Consider the following 20392-nt stretch of genomic DNA (forward strand, 5'->3'; position numbering starts at 1 on the left):
ATTTTTTAATTTTAATTTTTTTTGTTTTTGAGACAGGGTCTCACTCTGTTGCCCAGGATGGAGTACAGTGGCACCATCACCACTCACTGCAGTGTCAGCCTCCCTGGGCTCAAATGATCCTCCTATCTCAGCCTCCTGGGTAGCTGGGACTACAGGCGCACACCATTAAGACCGGCTTTTTTTTTTTAAAGAAATGAGGTCTTACTATGTTGCTCAGGCTAGTCTCCAACTCCTGGGCTCAAGTGATCTTCCTGCCTTGGCCTCCCAAAGTGCTGGGATTATAGGTGTGAACCACCGCATCCCGCCTACTCTCAGGGTTGCTGGAAACTTTGAGAAAGGGTAAGCGGCCCACAGGGGCAGGTATGGGATAAGATATTCTGCATGGCTTTGTCCAAAAGTGCCTAGAGTGGGAAACAGAATTCATGCCCAACAACAGGGAATCAGACACCATAGGCACTTCTCAGTCTGGCAGCAGGCTCTTTTTAAAATTTATTTTTTTATTTTGAAATGATTATAGATCCACAGAAGCTTGCAAAAATAGTGCAGAGAGGTCTCATTTACCCTTCATCCAGCTTCTCCACAATGGTCACATCTTCCATAACCATAGCACACGGCCAAAATCAGAAAACTGGCTGGGCAGGGTAGGTAGCTCCTGCCTGTAATCCCAGCGCTTTGGGAGGACAAGGCAGGAGGACTGCATGAGCTTAGGAGTTTGAGACCAGCCTGGGCAACATAGTGAGACTCTGTCTCTACAAAATAAAAATACACAAATTAGCCAGCATGATAGCGTGTACCTGTAGTCCCAGCTACTCAGGAGGCTGAGGTGGGAGGGTCACTTAAGCCCAGGAGTTTGAGGCTACAATGAGCTATGACTGTGCCACTGTACTTCAATCTGGAAAACAGAGCAAGACTCTGTCTCTAAAAAATAAAAATAAAAAATCAGAAAATTGTCATTACACAATGCACCAACTTCTTTCAGATATCACTAATTTTCCACGTACTCATTATGTGCATGTTTTTACCATTTTATCACACATTTAGATTTGTGTCACCACCACCACAATCAAGAGGCCAAACTATTCCATGTAAAGATACCATTTTAAATTGTTTAAACCACCCATCAATACCACTCCTGAGTATCTATCCACGACAAACAAAAACATGTATCCACAAAAAGACCCGAATGTGAATGTTCATAGCAGTTTTATTCATAAGCACCTCAGAATTGGAAACAACCCATGTGTGCATCAATGGATAATTGGATAAATGGATAATCAATGGAAACCAACTGTGATCCATCCTGATCCATCCAGACAGTGGAATACTACTTTGTACTAAGAATGAAGCAATGATACATGCAATAATATGAATGAATTGCAACATGCAACTGAACTGAGCTCATGCCTGCAATCCCAGCACTTTGGGAGGACAAGGCAGGAGGATCCCGTAAGCTCAGGAGCTGGAGACCAGTCTGGGCAACATAGTGAGACTCTGTCTCTACAAAATAAAAATACACAAATTAGCGAGCATGGTGGCATGTACTTGTAGTCCCAGCTATAGCTTACTGATTGCAACATCCTTACTGAATGAAGCCAGACTCAAAAGGTTACATTCTGCAAGATTCCTTTTATATGAGATGAAATTAGAACAGAGGTTACTTTTGTGCCAGGGTAACTGGATGGGGGCTAGAAGTGTTCTGTTTTTGTTTTCTTTTTAAATTTGGGTGATGGTGGTGACATGAGTTTAAAAAAATGCAAATATATACATTTGCTTATATGAAAATAATAAAAGGATAAGCTGAAAACTTAGATAAAAGATAGAATATAGGCCGGGCGCGGTGGCTCACGCCTGTAATCCCAGCACTTTGGGAGGCCGAGGCGGGCGGATCACAAGGTCAGGAGATCGAGACCATGGTGAAACCCCGTCTCTACTAAAAAAATAGAAAAAAAAATTAGCCGGGCGCGGTGGCGGGCGCCTGTAGTCCCAGCTACTGGGGAGGCTGAGGTAGGAGAATGGCGTGAACCCGGGAGGCGGAGCTTGCAGTGAGCCGAGATTGCGCCACTGCACTCCAGCCTGGGCGACAGAGCGAGACTCCGTCTCAAAAAAAAAAAAAAAAAAAAAAAAAAGATAGAATATAATATTCTCTATTGCTTTTGTCACTGACAAAGTATCCTGGAGACCAGGCAAGGTGGCTCACGCCTATAATCCCAGCACCTGAGGAGGCCAAGGTGGGCAGATCACTTGAGCCTAGGAGTTCAAGACCAGCCTAGGAAACGCAGCAAGATCCCAACTGTACAAAAAAATAAAATAAAATTAGCCAGGTATGGTTGTACATGCCTGTAGCCCCACCTACTTGGGAGGCTGAGGTGGGAGGATCACCTGAGCCCAGGGAGGTCGAGGCTGCAGTGAGCCATGATCAAACCACTGCACTCCAGCCTGGGCAACAGAGTGAGACCTTGTCTCAGAAACAAACAAAACAAAAAAACAAAAAAATTCGAAGTATCCTGGAGGCCCTTCTCCATAAATCCATGCAATTGATCCCTTTTCATGGCTGCATAATACTTCTCAGTGGCACTGTACTTGGTTAATTCACCCAGTTTCCCTCTCTTGGATAGTTGGAATTCAATTATTTCTTTACACTTTCCAAAATAATTCCCTGTGATATAGATCCAATGACCCTCACAAAAACCCTGTGAGGTAAGTCCCATTATACCTGAAATTGACTAACATGACTAACATAGGAGACACTCACAGCTTGCTTAGTTACACATTGCAGAGGTGGCCTAGCCAAGATTTTTCAAATGACAGCATTGAGATATAATTTACACACCATAAAATTCGCTCATCTAAAGTATACAATTCAATGGTTTTTGGTATATTCACAGACCATCATAATGAACAATCATCCATAATCTAATTTTAGAACATTTCAATCACCAGGAAAGTAACTCCAAAAGCATGCATGCCAAATTTAAGATCATTAAGATGTATGCCTATGTTTTTTCCTAAGGGTTTTATAGTTTGTTTTGTTTTGAAACAAGGTCTCAATCTGTTGCCCAGGCTGGAGAACAGTGATATGATCATGGCTCGCTGCAGCCTCGACTTCCCTGGGTTCAGGTGATCTTCCCACCTCAGACTCCTGAGTAGCTAGCCACCCAGCGCGTGCCACCACTCCTGGCCAATTTTTGTATTTTTGTAGAGACAGGGTTTCACTAAGTTGCCCAGGCTAATCTTGAACTCCTGGACTCAAGCAGTGCACACACCTCAGCCTCCCAAAGTGCTGGGATTACAGGTATGAGCCACCGTGCCCCACCCAAAGTCTTATTTTAAGATGTGCTCTTTAAAGATATATCATGTAATTACTAAAGTCATTTCCTTTGTATCCCTTATTTTTGATGACCACTGTAAATAAAGTCTTTTTTCCCCCATACTTTCCACATACACACCCTATTGATTTGTTAATGTTTTTTCCAACAACCCTGAGTTTTCTAATTGTTATCACTGTTCATTTTTAATAGGATGAAAACTTAGAAGTCTTTCTGCCTCAGCCTCAGCTGACATCCCAAAGATGGTGAAAGAAACAAAATTCTAAGAGAACTTCATTTCAGAACAGGATCTTACACAGCTGTTGAGTGTAAAATTCTGCTATCATTAAACTCCTCCTTTAGGAGGGTGGAGAGGCTGAGAGAAGAGAGAAGAAAATGTATTTTTTAAGAGATTGTTATTTTTAGAACAGTGTTTTTCCAGGGGGAAAAACGTGAGTGATTCTCCCTTCTTTACAACACAAAGCGGTCCCTCAGACCCTGAGTCCACCAGGAACCAAAGTGGTGAGAGAATTCTTGGCAAAAATGTACATGTTTCTAGGATTTGGGAGGGCAAAGTGACTGAGGTGGCTAATTCTCACCTTAGCATTAGGTGAAGACCCCATGGGTGGAGGCTGTCTGGGTTGTCTTGGGTCCTATCAAAGAGGACTGACTGGACAAACCCACCCACCAGAGTGGGTGGGCCACTGCATGCCCAGAGGAAGCACTGGGGCAGCAGCTGCAGAAGAGGCTATGTCCATGAGAAGGGAAGCGTATCTGGAAGTTCCAAGCAGCAGGTTCCCTTGGAAGGTAAGAGATGACTTACACTAAATTATAGCGGTATCAGTCATGTTAGCCTCTTCTTGTCTCTGACTTCTGTCTTCTCATTCCTTTCCCAGCTCCCAATCCATGAGAGCTGAAGACTACCTATAGGGAGTAAAGAGGAGACAAAATAAAGGTTGGGGAATGAGAGAAGAAACTAATCATGTATCCTTTCACATTGCAGGCTTCCAGCAGAAGAAATTCACCCAGCAAAAAAATAAAAAATACAAATATATATATATATATACACACACACACACACACACACACATACACATCCAAATAGGAATTTTGAGAGTAACAGTTACGAGATACAGTTTTTTTATCTTTAAAATACTGGTCCCATATAAAATACTGGTCCCAAATAGTGGTGTTCTATTCATTTAAGCATATCAGTCATCAGTCAATACCACGTTTTCCCAATAAATGGTCTTTTTTGGAGGGGGAGGGACAGAGTCTCGCTCTGTCGCCCAGGCTGGAGTGCAGTGGTTGGCTCACTGCAACTTTCACCTCCGAGTTCAAGCGATTCCCCTGCCTCAGCTCCCGAGTAGCTGGGGCTACAGGCATGCGCCATCATGTCCAGCTAATTTTTATATTTTTAGTAGAGACGGGGTTTCACCATGTTGGTCAAACTTCTGACCTCAGGTGATCTGTCTGCCCCAGCCTCCCAAAGTGCTGGGATTACAGGCGTGAGCCACCGCGCATGGGTCCAGTCTTACCTCTGAAAATTATTTTGCCTCTTCCTCTCCATTAAAAAGAAAAAAACCACTACTTTACTTGTCTAATTACCAGACTCAAATTCTATAGGCATATATAAAATGCCCAACACTCGGAAATCAATTTAAACAATGCATACTTTAGTCAGCACTCGGTTTCTCAAGTACTCCACCTAAGTCGCACAGTGTGCCACATTCACAGTCATCAAGGGTCGTGCACACAAAGTACTTTAAAAATTAGGCATATTCGTAGCTGTATCACCCACTACATAGTCATAATCCCATAGGCCCCCACGTCATGCACAATTTCACTGAACTTATACTTCTACAAAAAGTAATAACCTTTCACACACAATGCCCTCACTGTCGTCCCTCCGAAGTCGGACACAGGCTCAAACACAAATCGATTCGCACCTAATTTAAGTTAAAACTTAAGACACGCAGGGACCGCATCACTTTCATAAACAACCGGTTCCACAACGTCACGGAGAATAACACATTCCCCTACCACAACACACAGGACAGGTACGAAAAGCCACACACATACGGAGCGCCTGTTGTATGCTAGGCCGTGCTCCAGGAGCCGGGGGACGAAAATCAGACGAAATTCCTGCCACTGCGGAGCTCACCCCCGCCTCGGGCAACCGGTTCCCTTCTTCAGGCACTCCCCGGCCCGCGCTCTGGCTCCTGCTTCCCTCCCAGCCTTCTCCAGGGCCCGGACTCGCACTTTCCTCCCGTCAACTCCTCGTCCCAGGTTGCTCCTCTTCCCTTCTTGCTTTCCCCAGCCCAGGCTCCCGCCTGCCTCCTCAGCTTTCCCTACGGGTCCCACCACTCGATCAGCCAGCCTCACCTTCGGTCGCCTGCCGGGCGTCTGCGCATGCGTACTCCCGCGCGGAGGGCGACTCCCAGGTGTCTCCGCGGCGCATTCCTGCGGGCCACCGGTTACGCGCGCCTTCTCCACATCCGGGCGTTTCCGGCCTTGCACTACATTTCCCACAGGCTCCTGGGCCGTTTTCGAACTTTGATCTCAGGTTCCCCTTCCAAGTTCTCATAGTGCATGGCTGGGGTGCGGGCGGCGCTCACAGTGAGGAAGCCCCGGGCTCCCGGGACGCAGACAGGGTGTGCAGGGCCGTAGCTCGGACCTGTGTATGCGTGTGTGCGTGTTTGACGCCAGGACAAGGCGGCTGTGTGTGCGGCGAGGAGGCTGCAACAGGTGCGTGATTGTGTTCCTGTCCCTGCTCGGATGCGGGACCTTTGGGTGGCCGTGGTCGGCTGTCATGTGGGGTGTGTGACACTGTAGGGTTTGAGACCTCCCATCATGACAGTGTGGCCTAGTGTGATGTAAGAACCTTTAAGTCTGTGGTGTTGTGTGTGTAACGGGTAAAGCTTCATTTCTGCAGTGCTGTGTTTAACGTTGGGACTGAGGGGTCTGTCGAAGATCTCCCCCACGTGCCTGTGAGGACTACGATCGATGCCTATGTTAAGCAGAGTCATCTTGCAATGAAGCATGGCCCGCGTTGTCTTCTCAGGGCACCCCCGTCCCCAGTTCTCAGCCTGGTGTTTAACACGGGATCCTGGTAGAGTCCCCACCTAAGTGGCAGTTTTAGACTCGATTGTTTCTTGGGCTCTGCATCTCTGAGTTCCCAGCTTCCTTTTTTCTCCTGCTTCATAGCTGTATAGACCCCAGCTGCAGTAAAATAGCCGTAAAAAGGGAAGGGATAATCGAGTGGTGGAGTAAAATCTGCAAACAGAAAAAGCACAGACCTGTTTTTGGAACGAGGCTTTTCAAGTTGTAAGTGTCTCTCAGGCAGAGTTCTGGGAAGATGTGATGGGGAGAGCCTAGGAGTAGGATTCCTTCCTCAGAGGCTCTCCCTTGGGAACTCTCAGAGGTCAGGTTCCATGTGAACCACATCATTCCCAGAGATGTCTCCCCAGGAGACTTATGTGAATTTAGAGAAAGTCCCCAGTCCTGGGAATCAGTGACCCTGGCCTTTCCCTTGAATATTAAGAAGGATTATCAGTACTCCCATCTCCCTTTTACTTCCATCTGAGTATGTGTATGGTAGATGATGAGAGCTTGTGTGGTGGGAATAATTTTTTCCAGTTTAGCCAGTCTGGGTTCCAAGAAAGGTCTGATGTCTCATGATTTCTTACCCCTTTCCTTTCCCCTTCTCCCTTGCCTTGAGGTTCTCTAAGAGCCCCAAGGAAAGGGAACCATTGCTGAGCATATCTGAAAACCAAGGTCAAGGAAGTTTTGTTATATTTTCTATTTTTGTTCTCTTTGATTTTGTTTTTCAGAAAGGGAGTATTTTTTTCTTCTCCTGAAATGCTAGTCAGTGGTTTGGTTACTATTAGGCAGGGCCTTGTGAAATGTTTTGACCAATAGAATGTGGTGGAAGTGATATTGTGAGACTTCAGAGACAAAGCTTCAGGAAGTCGTGCAGCTTTTTCTCATCCCCTTTTCCTGCCCTGAGACCACCATGACTGAAGGCTAAGAGCAGCTTGCTTGAGGATTAAAGATCTCTTGGAGAGAGAGGTCCAGTGAGTAACAATGGCCAGATATTTCAGGGAGACCATCTTGGACCATCCAGCCTCCACCAAGCCAACAGCTGACAGTTGTCACATGAATATGATCAGCAGAAGAACCACTCAGGCAAGCCAAGCCCAAATTGGCAACCCCCGCAAATAATGAACTAATTATTTTTTGTTTTAAGTCATAAACTTTTGAAGTGGTTATATAGCAATAGATAACTGAAACAGGTGTTTAACTTTCCAGACTTTAAAAATTAGCATATTGATATAATTGTATTGTTCAACCTGTTTTGTAAAGTGATTTCTCTGATATAGTATCTTGAAAAGATTCCTTATCCTTAACTATTTTCTACAACTTTGCATGGATAGATGGTAATTTATTTGACTACTAACTTCCCTTTGCAATTCCTTTCCTTGCTGTCTAGCTCCCATGTCTTGACCAACTTTACATTCACCTCCAGGACCTTATGGGCACACGGGTTCCTGTCATTTCACGGGTATGTAGACTCAGGAATGTGGCACTGACTTCTGGGTGGAGTACAGATGACTGACACACATACCCCCAAATCAGAGGAATTTATTCAGGGGTGTGATATAACACCTACATACATTTAACTAGCCAATTGGGTCTCCCCTTTCTTTGTTTTGAGAGCAAGTGTCACTCTGTCGCCCAGGCTAGAATGCAGTGGTACGATCTCGGCTTACTGCAACCTCTGCCTCCCAGGTTCAAGGGATTCTCCTGCCTCAGCCTTCCGAGTAGCTGGGACTACAGGTGCCCACCACCATGCCCGGACAATTTTTGTATTTTTAGTAGACATGGGGTTTCGCCAAGTTGGCCAGGCTGGTCTCAAACTCCTGACCTGAGGTGATCTGCCTGCCTTGGTCTCCCAAAGTGTTGGGATTACAGGCGTGAGCCACTGCGGCCAGCCGGGTCTCCCTTTTTACATCTGTTTTCCCCTTTCCAGTTCAAATTCTGTATTCTGGGAACATCTTACTTTCTTCACCCTGATTGATTAGGGAATCTTCAGGGTTCTTAGGCTATTTTCTGAAGGACTGGTTTAAGATTCCTAGAGGTGGAAATGGGTGTCTCTCCTGTGTTATTTATAAAGTGTTATCACCCTAATCCTTCAGAATACTTTCTTAACTTCTTTCTGCTTGATGATTAAGGAACGGTCTCAATTCTCCATAGCCACATCAGACCAAAATTCCATTTCTTTGCCTATGTGAAGGATTTATTATCAATTACCCTATTAATTTATGTCCAGACCAGATGTGATTTCCTTCTTGGAGCAATAGTTCGTGAAGAGGTTAACAGGAGTTCTGTGTCCAGGTAAATGAGAGGCAACTGAGAAGAGGAACTCATTGTGTATAAAATCTTAGGATTCTAGATTTAGGACCTTTGAGACAGTATTTGAATTAGTGCTCCAGAATGTCTATGAAGAAAGTTTGGGTCTCTTCAGCCAGAATTCAGACCATTTCAACATTGCAATCCAGGTATCATACACATATCTCCTTTTATTTTTTTTTTCTGCTCTCAAAGCAGATTTCTCTCATTGTAAAATTAGTAGATTCTTAATTCAGAAGATTGGAGAATATTAAAAAAGGTTAAAGTAAGCACTTTGAACATTTTATTCCAAATAACTTCACCTCATTTATGAATAAGTGCATGGATATAGGCATATAGGATTTTTCCATTCAGAACAGGGTCATATAACAATTGTTTTGAAATCTACTTGTTTCTTCTAACAAAATATAGTGAACAAATTTTCATGTCACTAAATCATGAACTGTGTCATAATCTTTTAATGGCTGTACTGTTTTGTTTGGATATGTAAGTTCTGTCTAGCTTTTTCCCATTATATGCAATGTTTTACTGCATATGCCTTTCTGTGCACATGTAAATTGTATCTTTTGGATAGAGTCTTAGATATTTTGCTGAGAATGAGGCTTTCATAGTTAAAACCTGCTTACACATCTTTATTAATTGCCCTGATTAAGTTTGCACCAATATACAACATACTATGAGAGTGTCTATTCACTACTATATGGTATCATTAGTCTGTTATTTATTTATATTATTATATTTTATTATTATTATTTGAGACAGAGTCTCACTCTGTTGCCAGGCTAGAGTGCAGTGGCATGATCTCCGCTCACTGCAACCTCCGCCTCTCAGGTTCAAGCAATTCCCCCACCTCAGCCTTGCAAGTAGCTGGGACTACAAGGCGCGTGCCACCATGCATGGCTAATTTTTTGTTTTTAGTAGAGACGAGGTTTCACCATGTTGGCCAGGATTGTCTTGATCTTCTGACCTCGTGATCTGTCCTCCTCGGCCTCCCAAAGTGCTGGGATTACAGGTATGAGCCAACGCACCTGGCCATCATTAGTCTTTTAAGTCCACTAATCCAGCAGAAATTGTGTTTATTTAAATGAATTACCCATGCACAGGTTTCATTAAGTGTAATAAAATTTGGGCTTCAGAAGCAAAAACCAGAACTGAAAGAAAATTGGTTTTGTAGTTAGAAAAATGTGATTTAAAAATGCAGATATTCCATTTATTTTGAGTGTGTATAGCTCACGCCTGTAATCCCAGCACTTTCGGAGGCTGAGATGGGTGGAACACTTGAGTCCAGGAGTTTGAGACCAGCCTGGGCAATATAGTGAAATCCCCTATCTACTAAAAATAAAAAAAATCAGCTGGGTGTGGTGGCACACCTGTAGTCCTAGCTACTTGGGAGGCTGAAATGGGAGGATCACCTGTGCCCAAGGAGGTTGAGGCTGTAGTGAGCTGTGATTGTGCCAATGCACTCCAACCTGAGCGTTGGAGTGAGACCCTGCCTCAAAAAAACAAAAACAAAAAACTCTTAAAATTGAGGGAAAGACCCAAAAACCTGATAGAAAAAAGTGGGTAAAAGAAATGAACACATGAAATCACACACACGCAGACATACAGAGAGACAGCGAGGAAGCACAAATTTTAAAATTATAGAGGCCGGGTGCGGTGGCTCAAGCCTGTAATCCCAGCACTTTGGGAGGCCGAGACAGGCGGATCACAAGGTCAGGAGATCTAGACCATCCTGGTTAACCCGGTGAAACCCCGTCTCTACTAAAAAAAAAATACAAAAAACCAGCCAGGCGAGGTGGCGGGCGCCTGTAGTCCCAGCTACTCCGGAGGCTGAGGCAGGAGAATGGCGTAAACCCGGGAGGCGGAGCTTGCTGAGATGAGGTGAGCTGAGATCCGGCCACTGCACTCCACCCTGGGCGACAGAGCCAGACTCCGTCTCAAAAAAATAAAAATAAAAATAAATAAATAAATAAAATTATAGCTTGCTGGCTTTTTAAAAAAATAAACCCAGCTGGGCGCGGTGGCTCATGTCTGTAATCCCAGCACTTTGGGAGGCTGAGGTGGGCAGATCACGAGGTCAGGAGATCGAGACCATCCTGGCTAACATGGTGAAACCCCGTCTCTACTAAAAATACAAAAAATTACCCAGGCGTGGTGGCGGGTGCCTGTATTCCCACCTTCTCTGGAGGCCGAGGCAGGAGAATAGCATGAACTCGGGAGGCAGAGCTTGCAGTGAGCCTAGATGGTGCCACTGCACCTCAGCCTGGATGGCAGAGTGAGACTCCGTCTCAAAAAAAATAATAAAATAATTAAAAAATTAACCCATGCGACCACCATTAAAGACATAGAAACTTTCCAACATCCCAGAAGTCTCCTTTATATCTCTTCCCAATCATTACACCTCAAAGTTAACCATTATTTTGACCTCTATGATAGAATAGTTTGGTTTGGTTTTGAACTTTATATAGATAGAATCACATAGTATATACTGTTGTGTCTGACCTCCTTTGCTCAACATTATTTCTATACATAGATACATATAGATATAACATTATACTCATGTTGCTGTACATAGCAGTAGTTTGTTTTTTGTTTTTGTTTTTTTTGAGACGGAGTCTCGCTCTGTCTCCCAGGCTGGAGTGCAGTGGCCGGATCTCAGCTCACTGCAAGCTCCGCCTCCCGGGTTCACGCCATTCTCCTGCCTCAGCCTCCCGAGTAGCTGGGACTACAGAGGCCCGCCACCGCGCCCGGCTAGTTTTTTTGTATTTTTTTACTAGAGACGGGGTTTCACCGTGTTAGCCAGGATGGTCTCGATCTCCTGACCTCGTGATCCGCCCGTCTCGGCCTCCCAAAGTGCTGGGATTACAGGCTTGAGCCACCGCGCCCGGCCATAGTAGTAGTTTGTAATTTAACCTTTCTTTTTTATTTTCGAGACAGTGTTTCATTCTGTACTCCAGGCTAGAGTGCAGTGACACTATCATAGCTCACTACCACCTCAAACTCCTAGACTCAAGTAATCCTCCCACCTCAGCCTCAGCTCCCCAAGTAGCTAGGACTACAGATGCATACCACCACCACACCCAGATAATTTAAAAAATTTATAGAGATGGGGTCTCACTATGTTCCCCGGGCTGTTCTTGAATTCCTGGCCTCGAGTGATCCCCATCTCAGCCTCTGAAAGTGCTGGGATGACAGCTGTGAGCCATAGCACCTACCCTTTATCATGTAATTATTTTGTTAATTCCCTCTTGTTCACTCTCTCTACATATATCTAGTTGTATGTCTTAAGTCTTTAATTTACTACATAAATTACTAGAAATTAAGAGTTAGGTTGATCAGTGTGTACAAAGTTTCAGTTATACGAGAGGAGTAAGTTCTGGTATTCTATTGCACAACACGATGACTATAGTTAATAATATTAAACATATGAACTGGAGGGGGAACAAATTAGTCTATAACAATTCCCTATGTATATATTAAAAAAACAAAAAACAAAAAAAACTTGGCCAGGTGCAGTGGCTCACACCTTGTAATCTCAGCACTTTGGGAGGACAAGGTGGGCCAATCGCTTGAGCCCAGGAGTTCAAGACTAGCCTGGGCAACATGGTGAAACCCCATCTCTACAAAAAAATACAAAAAATTAACTGGGTGTGGTTGTGTGCCTGTAGTCTCAGATACTTGGGAGGCTGAGGTGGGAGAATCACTTGAGCCCTGAAAGTCAAGGCTGTAGTGAGCCATGATTGCACCACTGCACTCCAGCCTGGGCATCGGTGTGAGACCTTGTCTCAACAAAACAAAACTGCTCAAGGGAAAGACCCAAAAACCTGACAGAAAAGATGGGTAAGAGAAATTAACAATTCACAAAAAATATGTGAAAGGGGCCCTTAAATGTGTAAAAAGAGAAATGCAAATTAAAATAATATAGAGAAAGGCCAGGTGAGGTGGCATACACCTGCAATCCCAGTGCTTTGGGAGCCTGAGGTGGGAAGTTTGCTTGAGGTCAGGAGGTTGAGGTTACAGTGAGCTATGATTGCACCACTGCACTCTAGCCTGGACAACAAAGTGAGACCCTGTCTCTTGGTGGGAGGAGGGGGGAATACTGAGACCATTTTTAACCTATCAGGATGACAAAAATTAAAAAGTATAACAACATATTCTGTTGGTGAGACAGAATATGTCTCACCAACAGATATGTCGGCTGACTGATGACCCTGCAAAAAGATATGTCCATGTCCTAATCTCTGGAAACTGTGAATGTTACTTAATTTGGAAAGAGGGTCTTTGCAGATGAAATTAAATTAAGAATTTTGAGATGAGTAGTTCATCCTGGATTGTCTGCTTGGGTCCTAAATCCAGTGACAAGCATCCTTAAAAGAGACACAAGGAGATTGGCAGACAGAAGAAGAGGAGGCAGCAATGTGACCCTGGAGGTGGATGGGGCCACAGGTCAAGGAATGGCTACAGCCACCAGAGAAAGAGGCAAAGTGAGGATCTCCCCTAGAATCTCTAGCAGTGGTCCAGCCTTGCTGATGTCTAGATTTTTGGAGTTTTGGCCTCCAGAATGTGACAGAGTAAACTATTGTTTAAAGCCACCAAGTTTGCAGTGACTTGTTAGAGCAGCCACAGGAATGAATGTACGGGGAATCGGGCAGTCTCATATACTGCTGGTGGGAAAACAAACTGGCACAACCCTTATGGTGGGAAACTTGACAACATGTACAAAAACTACCTACATGTTTCCCTTGTGACCCAGCCATTCCACTTTTAGGAATCTGCCCTGAAGATACAACTCCACCTATTAAAAAATACAGCCATTAGAATGGATGATGTTTACCACTTGTTGACAAAGAAAAATGTTCACTTGTGTTAAATGAGAAAGATAGGTTTCAGAACAGCAACAATGTTCTAGCTGATTCTGTTTTTAAAACTCGGTGTATGTAGAGAAGGACAGTAAAGGGATTTATCATGAGATGCTCATAGGGGGCAACTGTTATTTTAGATTTCTTTATTAAAATTTTTAATTGACAATTGTATATATTTGTACAGTAATTGTATGTATTGTATGTACAATTGTATATTGATGTATATTTGTACAATAATTGTATATATATTTATATGGTACAATGTGATATTTCTATGCATGAACACATGATGGAATGATCAAATCAGGCTGGTTAGCATATCCATCACCTCAAATATTTACCATTTCTTTGTGGTGAGAACATATAAAATCCTATCTTTTAGCTATTTTGAAATATACAATACAGTAACTGTAGTCACTGTGTTGGGCAAAAGAACAGCAGAATGTATTCTTCCTATCTAAATGAAACTTTGTACCTGTTAACCAGCATTTCCCCTTTCCCCATCCACCACATCCCCACCCCCAGCCTTTGGTAACCATCCTCCTAGTCTCTACTTCTAAGAGTTCAACTTCTTAGATTCCACATGTGAGATCATATAGTATTTGTCTCTCTGTGCCTGGCTTATTTCACTTAACATAATATTTTCTAGGTTTACCCATGTTGTTGCAAACGACAGAATTTCATGTTTAAGGCTGAATAGTATTCTACTGTATATATATCCTCCATTTAAAAAATCCATTCAGCCGGGCGTGGTGGCTCACGCCTGTAATCCCAGCACTTTGGGAGGCCAAGGCAGGCGGATCACGAGGTCAGGAGATCGCAACCATCCTGGCTAACACAGTGAAACCCCGTTTCTACTAAAAATACAAAAAAAAATTAGCCGGGCCTGGTGGCGGGTGCCTGCAGTCCCAGCTACTCGGGAGGCTGAGGCAGAGAATGGCGTGAACCCGGGAGTCGGAGCTTGCAGTAAGCCGAGATCGTGCCACTGCACTCCAGCCTGGGCAACAGAGCGAGACTCGGGCATCTCAAAAAAATAAAAATAAAAAAATAAATCCATTCATACATTGATGGGCACTTAGCTTGTTTCCTTATCTTAGTTATTGTGAATAATTCTACAGTGAACATGGGAGTGCAGACATCTTTGACATACTGATGTCAATTCCTTGTGGGATTGCTGGATCATATGGTAATTCTATTTTTTTGTTTTTTGAGGAAGCTCTACACTTTTTCAAAATGGCTGTAGTAATTTACAGTGCTCTCAACAGTGTGCAAGTGTTCCTTTTTTCTACATCCTCACCAACACTAATCTTTCATCTTTGTTTATAACAGCAGGTGTCAAACAGGTGCACGGTAATATCTCGTGGTTTTTTTGTGGGGAATGCAGTCTCACTCTGTTGCCCTGGCTGGAGTGCAGTGGCGCGATCTCGGCTCACTGCAACCTCCACCTCCTGGGTTCAAGCGATTTTCCTGCCTCAGCCTCCCAAGTAGCTGGGACTACAGGTGCGTATCACCATGCCTGGCAAATTTTTTGTATTTTTATCAGAGGTGGGGTTTCACCGTGTTAGCCAGGATGGTCTCGATCTCCTGACTTCATGATCTGCCCGGCTCGGCCTCCCAAAGTGCTGGGATTACAGTCGTGAGCCACCGCGCCCGGCCCCATTGTGGTTTTAATTTGCATTTCTCTGATGATTACAGATGTTTAGCATTTTTCATATATGTGTTGGTATGTGTTGGCCATTTGTATGTCTTCTTATGAGAAATGTATACAAGTCCTTTGCCCATTTTTAATAGGGTTATTTGTATTCTTGTTAAGAAGTCTGAGTTCCTTTTACATTTTGGATATTAGCCCCTTATCCAATATATGATTTGCAAGGATTTTCTCCCAATCTTTGGGTTGTCTCTTCATCCTATTGTTTCCTTTGCTGTGCAGAATAGGATTCTGTTTTCTGAATTTTAATGCTTAGTATGTATTTCTTTTATAATCAGAAACTCTATAAGGCTAATCCTTCCCTCCTTAAAACTGGAAGAATTATAGAAGGAGCTATGGGCACAGTGACACAGGGGGATGATGGTGAAGTGTCTTTGGGAACTCAGACTGAAAGGACGTCAGTTCTCTCCACTGGCCACTGAGGGAAAAGTTTCTCAAACAATACCTGGAAGTTTTGACTCTCATTTCAGCTGAGCATTTACCTGCAATGGCTTCCCTCTTCTTTGAGCCACCTTAACACATTACTCTCTACACATTCATGGCTATCTCCCTTTCTTCAATGGGGAAATCACATCTGGCTTAGAAATAAAAGGTCCTGTATATAGGAAAAGAAATTGGACTTAGGCCTGTTGTGGTGATGTCAATTCAGGGAGAGAAATAAACAAGACAGAGGAAGATAAAGTCACCTTAGGTGTCAAGAAAATGAAACCTCAATACTAAAAACACAGTCGAGTGTTTCCAGCTATAAAAATGCCAGATCAGTTCTTCAAAAGCTCTCAAGAGAGTCACAATGAAGGAAAATACTCCCAGCAAGCAGATTATAAATAATAAAGGAAAATATTGCATAAAAATTTTTATTTAGTTTTAATTTTTTATTTTTTAAATTGTATTTATTTTATTTATTTTTTGAGATGGAGTCTCACTCTGTCACCCAGGCTGCAGAGCAGTGGTGCAGTCTCAGCTCACTGCAAACTCCACCTCCTGGGTTCAAGCTATTCTTCTGCTTCAGCCTCCCGAGTAGCTGGGATTACAGGTGCGCACCACCATGCCTGGCTAACTTTTGTAGTTTTAGTAGAGATGGGGTTTAGACATGTTGGTCAGGCTGGTCTCAAACTCCTCACCTCAGGTGATCCACCTGCTTCAGCCTCCCAAAGTGCTGGGATTAATTAACCACCGCGCCAGGCTTTTTTTTTTTTTTTTTTTTTTTTTTTTGGATACAGAGTCTCGCACTGTCGCCCAGGCTGGAATGCAGTGGCATAATCTCAGCTCACTGCAATCTCTGCCTCCCAAGTTCAAGCGATTCTCCTCCCAGCCTCCCAAGTAGCTGGGATTACAGGTGCCCGCCACAACACCTGGCTAATTTTTTGTATTTTTAGTAGAGACAGGGTTTCACTATGTGGGCCAGGATAGTCTTGAACCCCTGACCTCGTGATCTGGATCCGCCCACCTTGGCCTCCCAAAGTACTTGGATTACAGATGTGAGCCACCCCACTCAGTCTTTTTTTTTTTTTTTTGAGATGGAGTTTTGCTCTTGTTGCCCAGGCCAGAGTGCAATGGCATGGTCTCAGCTCACCGCAACCTCTGTCTCCTGGGTTCATGTGATTCTTCTGCCTCAGCCTCCCAAGTAGCTGGGATTACAGGCATGTACCACTACACCTGGCTAATTTTGAGTTTTTAGTAGAGACAGGTTTTTTTCTATGTTGGTCAGGCTAGTCTCGAACTTCCGACCTCAGGTGATCTGCCCACTTCGGCCTCCCAAAGTGCTGGGATTACAGGCATGAGCCACCATACCCAGCCCTATTTTTTATTTTTATAAATAGAGATGAGGTTTCACCATGTTGCCCAGGCTGGTATCGAGCTCCTGGGCTCAAGCAATCCCCTGATTTTGGCCTTCCAAAGTGCTGGGATTACAAGCGTGAGCCACCGTGCCCGGCCAGGAAATTATTCTTAACTAGCAAGATTAGGCTCTGACATCACATTCTTGCAGTTACATCCCTCTAAGCAGGGTTCAGCCACTCACTCTGCACCTGGATAACTTTATGGTTATCCCTGGAAGTGACAGTCCTGCAAATGACAAAAAACACTCCAAATCTATTAGGTTGGTGCAAAAGTAATTCCGCTTTTTGCCACTGAAAGTAAGTCTCACATGACCCTGAGAGAAATGGGAGGCTGGGGTATACATAGTAGCTGGGTAGCATATGGAAGAAATTTCTCTGGCTTGGTTCGGCTTTGAGTCTAGCAGGAATATACCTGTTTAAATATTCCAGAACTTCCTCACAACGAACTGTTAAGTGATCAGTTTAAAAAAAAAAAAAAAAAAAGGTTGGCTGGGCACAGTGGCTCATACCTATAATCCCAGCGGTTTGGGAGGTTGAAGCGGGCAGATCACTTGAGGTCAGAAGTTCGAGACCAGCCTGGCCAACATGATGAAACCCCGTCTCAACTAAAAATACAAAAATTAGCCAGGTGTGGTGGCAGGAACCTGTAATCCCAGCTACTCGGCAGACTGAGGCAGAAGAATCGCTTGACCCAGGAGGCAGAGGTTGCAGTGAGCGGAGATGGTGCCAGTGCACTCCTGCCTGGGCAACTGAGTGAGACTCCGTCTCAAAAAAAAAAAAAAAAAAAAGTTGTAGAATAATAGAAAAATATAGACAAATCCAAAACATGCTAACAGTGGCTAAAGCAGGTAACTATATAATATGTACAGCTATACCATTTATCAAAGTGTGCATATGTACATACAGATACATGTACATATACATACAGACAGAATGTCGGACATTAGCAATACAAAGAAAAATATCTAGAGGTATACTGAGTTTTTTTGTTTGAGACAGTCTTGCTGTGTCACCCAGGCTGGAGTGCAGCAGCATGAACATGGCTCACTGCAGCCTTGACCTGCTGGGCTCAACTGACCTTCCTGCCTCAGCCTCCTGTGTAGCTGGGACCACAGGCACACGCCACCACACCTGGCTAATTTTTTATTATTTTTTTGAGATGGAGTCTCTCTGTCACCCAGGCTGGAGTGAAGTGGCACAATCTCGGCTCACTGCAACCTCCACCTCCCGGGTTCAAGCAATTCTCCTGCCTCAGCCTCCTGAGTAGCTGGGATTACAGGCACACGCCACCATGACTGGCTAATTTTTGTATTTTTAGTGGAGACGGGGTTTCACAATGTTGGTCAAGCTGGTTTCAAACTCCTGACCTCGTGATCCATCTGCCTCAGCCTCCCAAAGTGCTGGGATTACAAGCATGAGCCACCGTGCCTGGCCAATTTTTAATTTTTTTTGTAGAGATGGGGTCATACTCTGTTTCCCAGAGTGGTCTCCAACTCCTTGGGCTCAAGCAATCCTGCTTCGGCCTCCCCAAGTACTGGTATTACACGTGTGAGCCACCACACCCGGCCAAGGTATACCTTTAACATTTAACATTAAATAGGCTGTGATACTGATTTTTTGTTTTAAGTATACTTCTAGAAATTTAAACTTAAGTATACTTGTTACATATACTTCTTATTTTCTTTGCAAGAAACATCTGCTGATTTTAGAATATATGTTTAAGGCATTTTATTACATGGAAGATTTTCAAAAAGTAGATTAAAAAAACTTTTAGGCCGGTTGCAGTGGCTCACGCCTGTAATCCCTCCACTTTGGGAGGCCAAGGTAAGCTGATCACTTGAGGTCAGGAGTTTGAGACTAGCCTGGCCAACATGGTGAAACCCCGTCTCTACTAAAAATACAAAAATTAGCCAGGCATGTTGGTGCGCACCTGTAATCCCAGTTACTTGGGTGGCTGAGGCATGAGAATCGCTTGAGCCCAGGAGGCAGAAGTTGCAGTGAGCAGAGATCATGCCGCTGCACTCCAGCCTGGGCAAAAGTGATACTCTGTCTAAAAAAAAAAAAAAAAAAAAAAAAGCTTTAAGAAGTCTTTACATGTACAGCTAAGCACATTCTAAATACTATGTGATGAATGGTTTCTCTTACGTTCAAAAAAAATATTGATTTTGACCCAACTATGACTGTGGGTATTCTGCCCAGGGAAGAAGAGCTAAGAGGCTTAAACCTTACCTTGGACTTGCTGCTTTGTTTTCTATGCCTTCTTGACAGAAGGATTTATTTCACTTCTGAAATACTAGCCATAATGTCCTGCTATGGGTAAGAGGACAGCCTTGCTCCATTAGTACCCTTCAGACCCAACATCAAGAGACTCTAATCTGTAAGACATACACATGACGAGAGGGCATTCATTCACACATAGAGCTCCTGTAAATTCTTGGGAACTCCCAGGGTTATCATCTGTACTTCTCTAGAAGTCTTTGTCATGCTCTACCTTTCACTTACTTTTATTGCCCCTGTTGAATTATAAGCAATGCAAAGGCAGTAATTATATCTTAATAATTTGTGCTTCTTCCAAGTATTGAAGTACAAAGTCTTACATGTTGCCAAGCATGCCCAATGTCTTACTCAGAAATTCCACTTCTAGGACACTTTGCCTCTTAGGAAGTAATTATAAAAATGAACAAAATAGTATTACAAGAATGCTCATCAAAGAATTCCTGATAATAATTAGTAAATAAAAATGTTTGAGAATAAACAGTGTGTTAAATATCATATAATAGAATCCATAATCCTAATAATTTTCATTCCAAATTAGTTGGCAATAAAGACACTCATCAGGAATGGCTTTGTGAAGCAGATGGGATACAGAATAGAAGATGTCAAGTTAGAAAATGGTAATCTAATAGTTAAAGACTGAAGGCTTTGAAATTCAAATTCCAGTTCCATCTCTTAGGAACTCTGTGACATTTTACAAGTTATTTAAGCTCTTGGTGCCTCACCTGCATCACCAGTTTACTTGGAATGGTATCAATAACTCCCTCAGGGTTCTGAGGGGAGTTAAATGATACTAAACATGTAAAATACTTAGGACAGTATATTAGGGTTCTCTAGAGAAACAGAACAAACAGGTGTGTGTGTGTGTGTGTGTATGTGTGTGTGTGTGTGTGTATGCACGTACACAGAAATATTTATTTTAAGGAATTGGCTCATGCAATCGTGGAGCATTGGTATGTCCAAAATCTGCAAGGCAGGCCTGCAGGCTGAAGA

At 43.5% G+C, this 20392-nt stretch overlaps 1 protein-coding gene across 14 annotated transcripts in view; it reads right to left on the reverse strand.

Moving 5' to 3' along the window:
- The window catches only part of ZNF567 (zinc finger protein 567), an 84348-nt gene that overhangs the window by 57392 nt on the left and 6564 nt on the right, over positions 1-20392 (reverse strand). For 3 of the 14 annotated variants that reach the window (XM_073016590.1, XM_073016588.1, XM_073016589.1), the window contains exons 1-2: positions 5691-5803; positions 3905-4229 (exon numbers count right to left, since the gene is read on the reverse strand). In XM_073016590.1, the coding sequence (XP_072872691.1) occupies positions 3905-3928 (24 nt within the window). In that variant the 5' untranslated portion in view covers positions 3929-4229; positions 5691-5803. The other 11 variants (XM_037991261.2, XM_073016585.1, XM_037991268.2 and 8 more) reach the window with 9 other exon arrangements.

The sequence above is a fragment of the Chlorocebus sabaeus genome, chromosome 6, assembly GCF_047675955.1.
Source record: "Chlorocebus sabaeus isolate Y175 chromosome 6, mChlSab1.0.hap1, whole genome shotgun sequence".
NCBI classification, from domain to species: domain Eukaryota; kingdom Metazoa; phylum Chordata; class Mammalia; order Primates; family Cercopithecidae; genus Chlorocebus; species Chlorocebus sabaeus.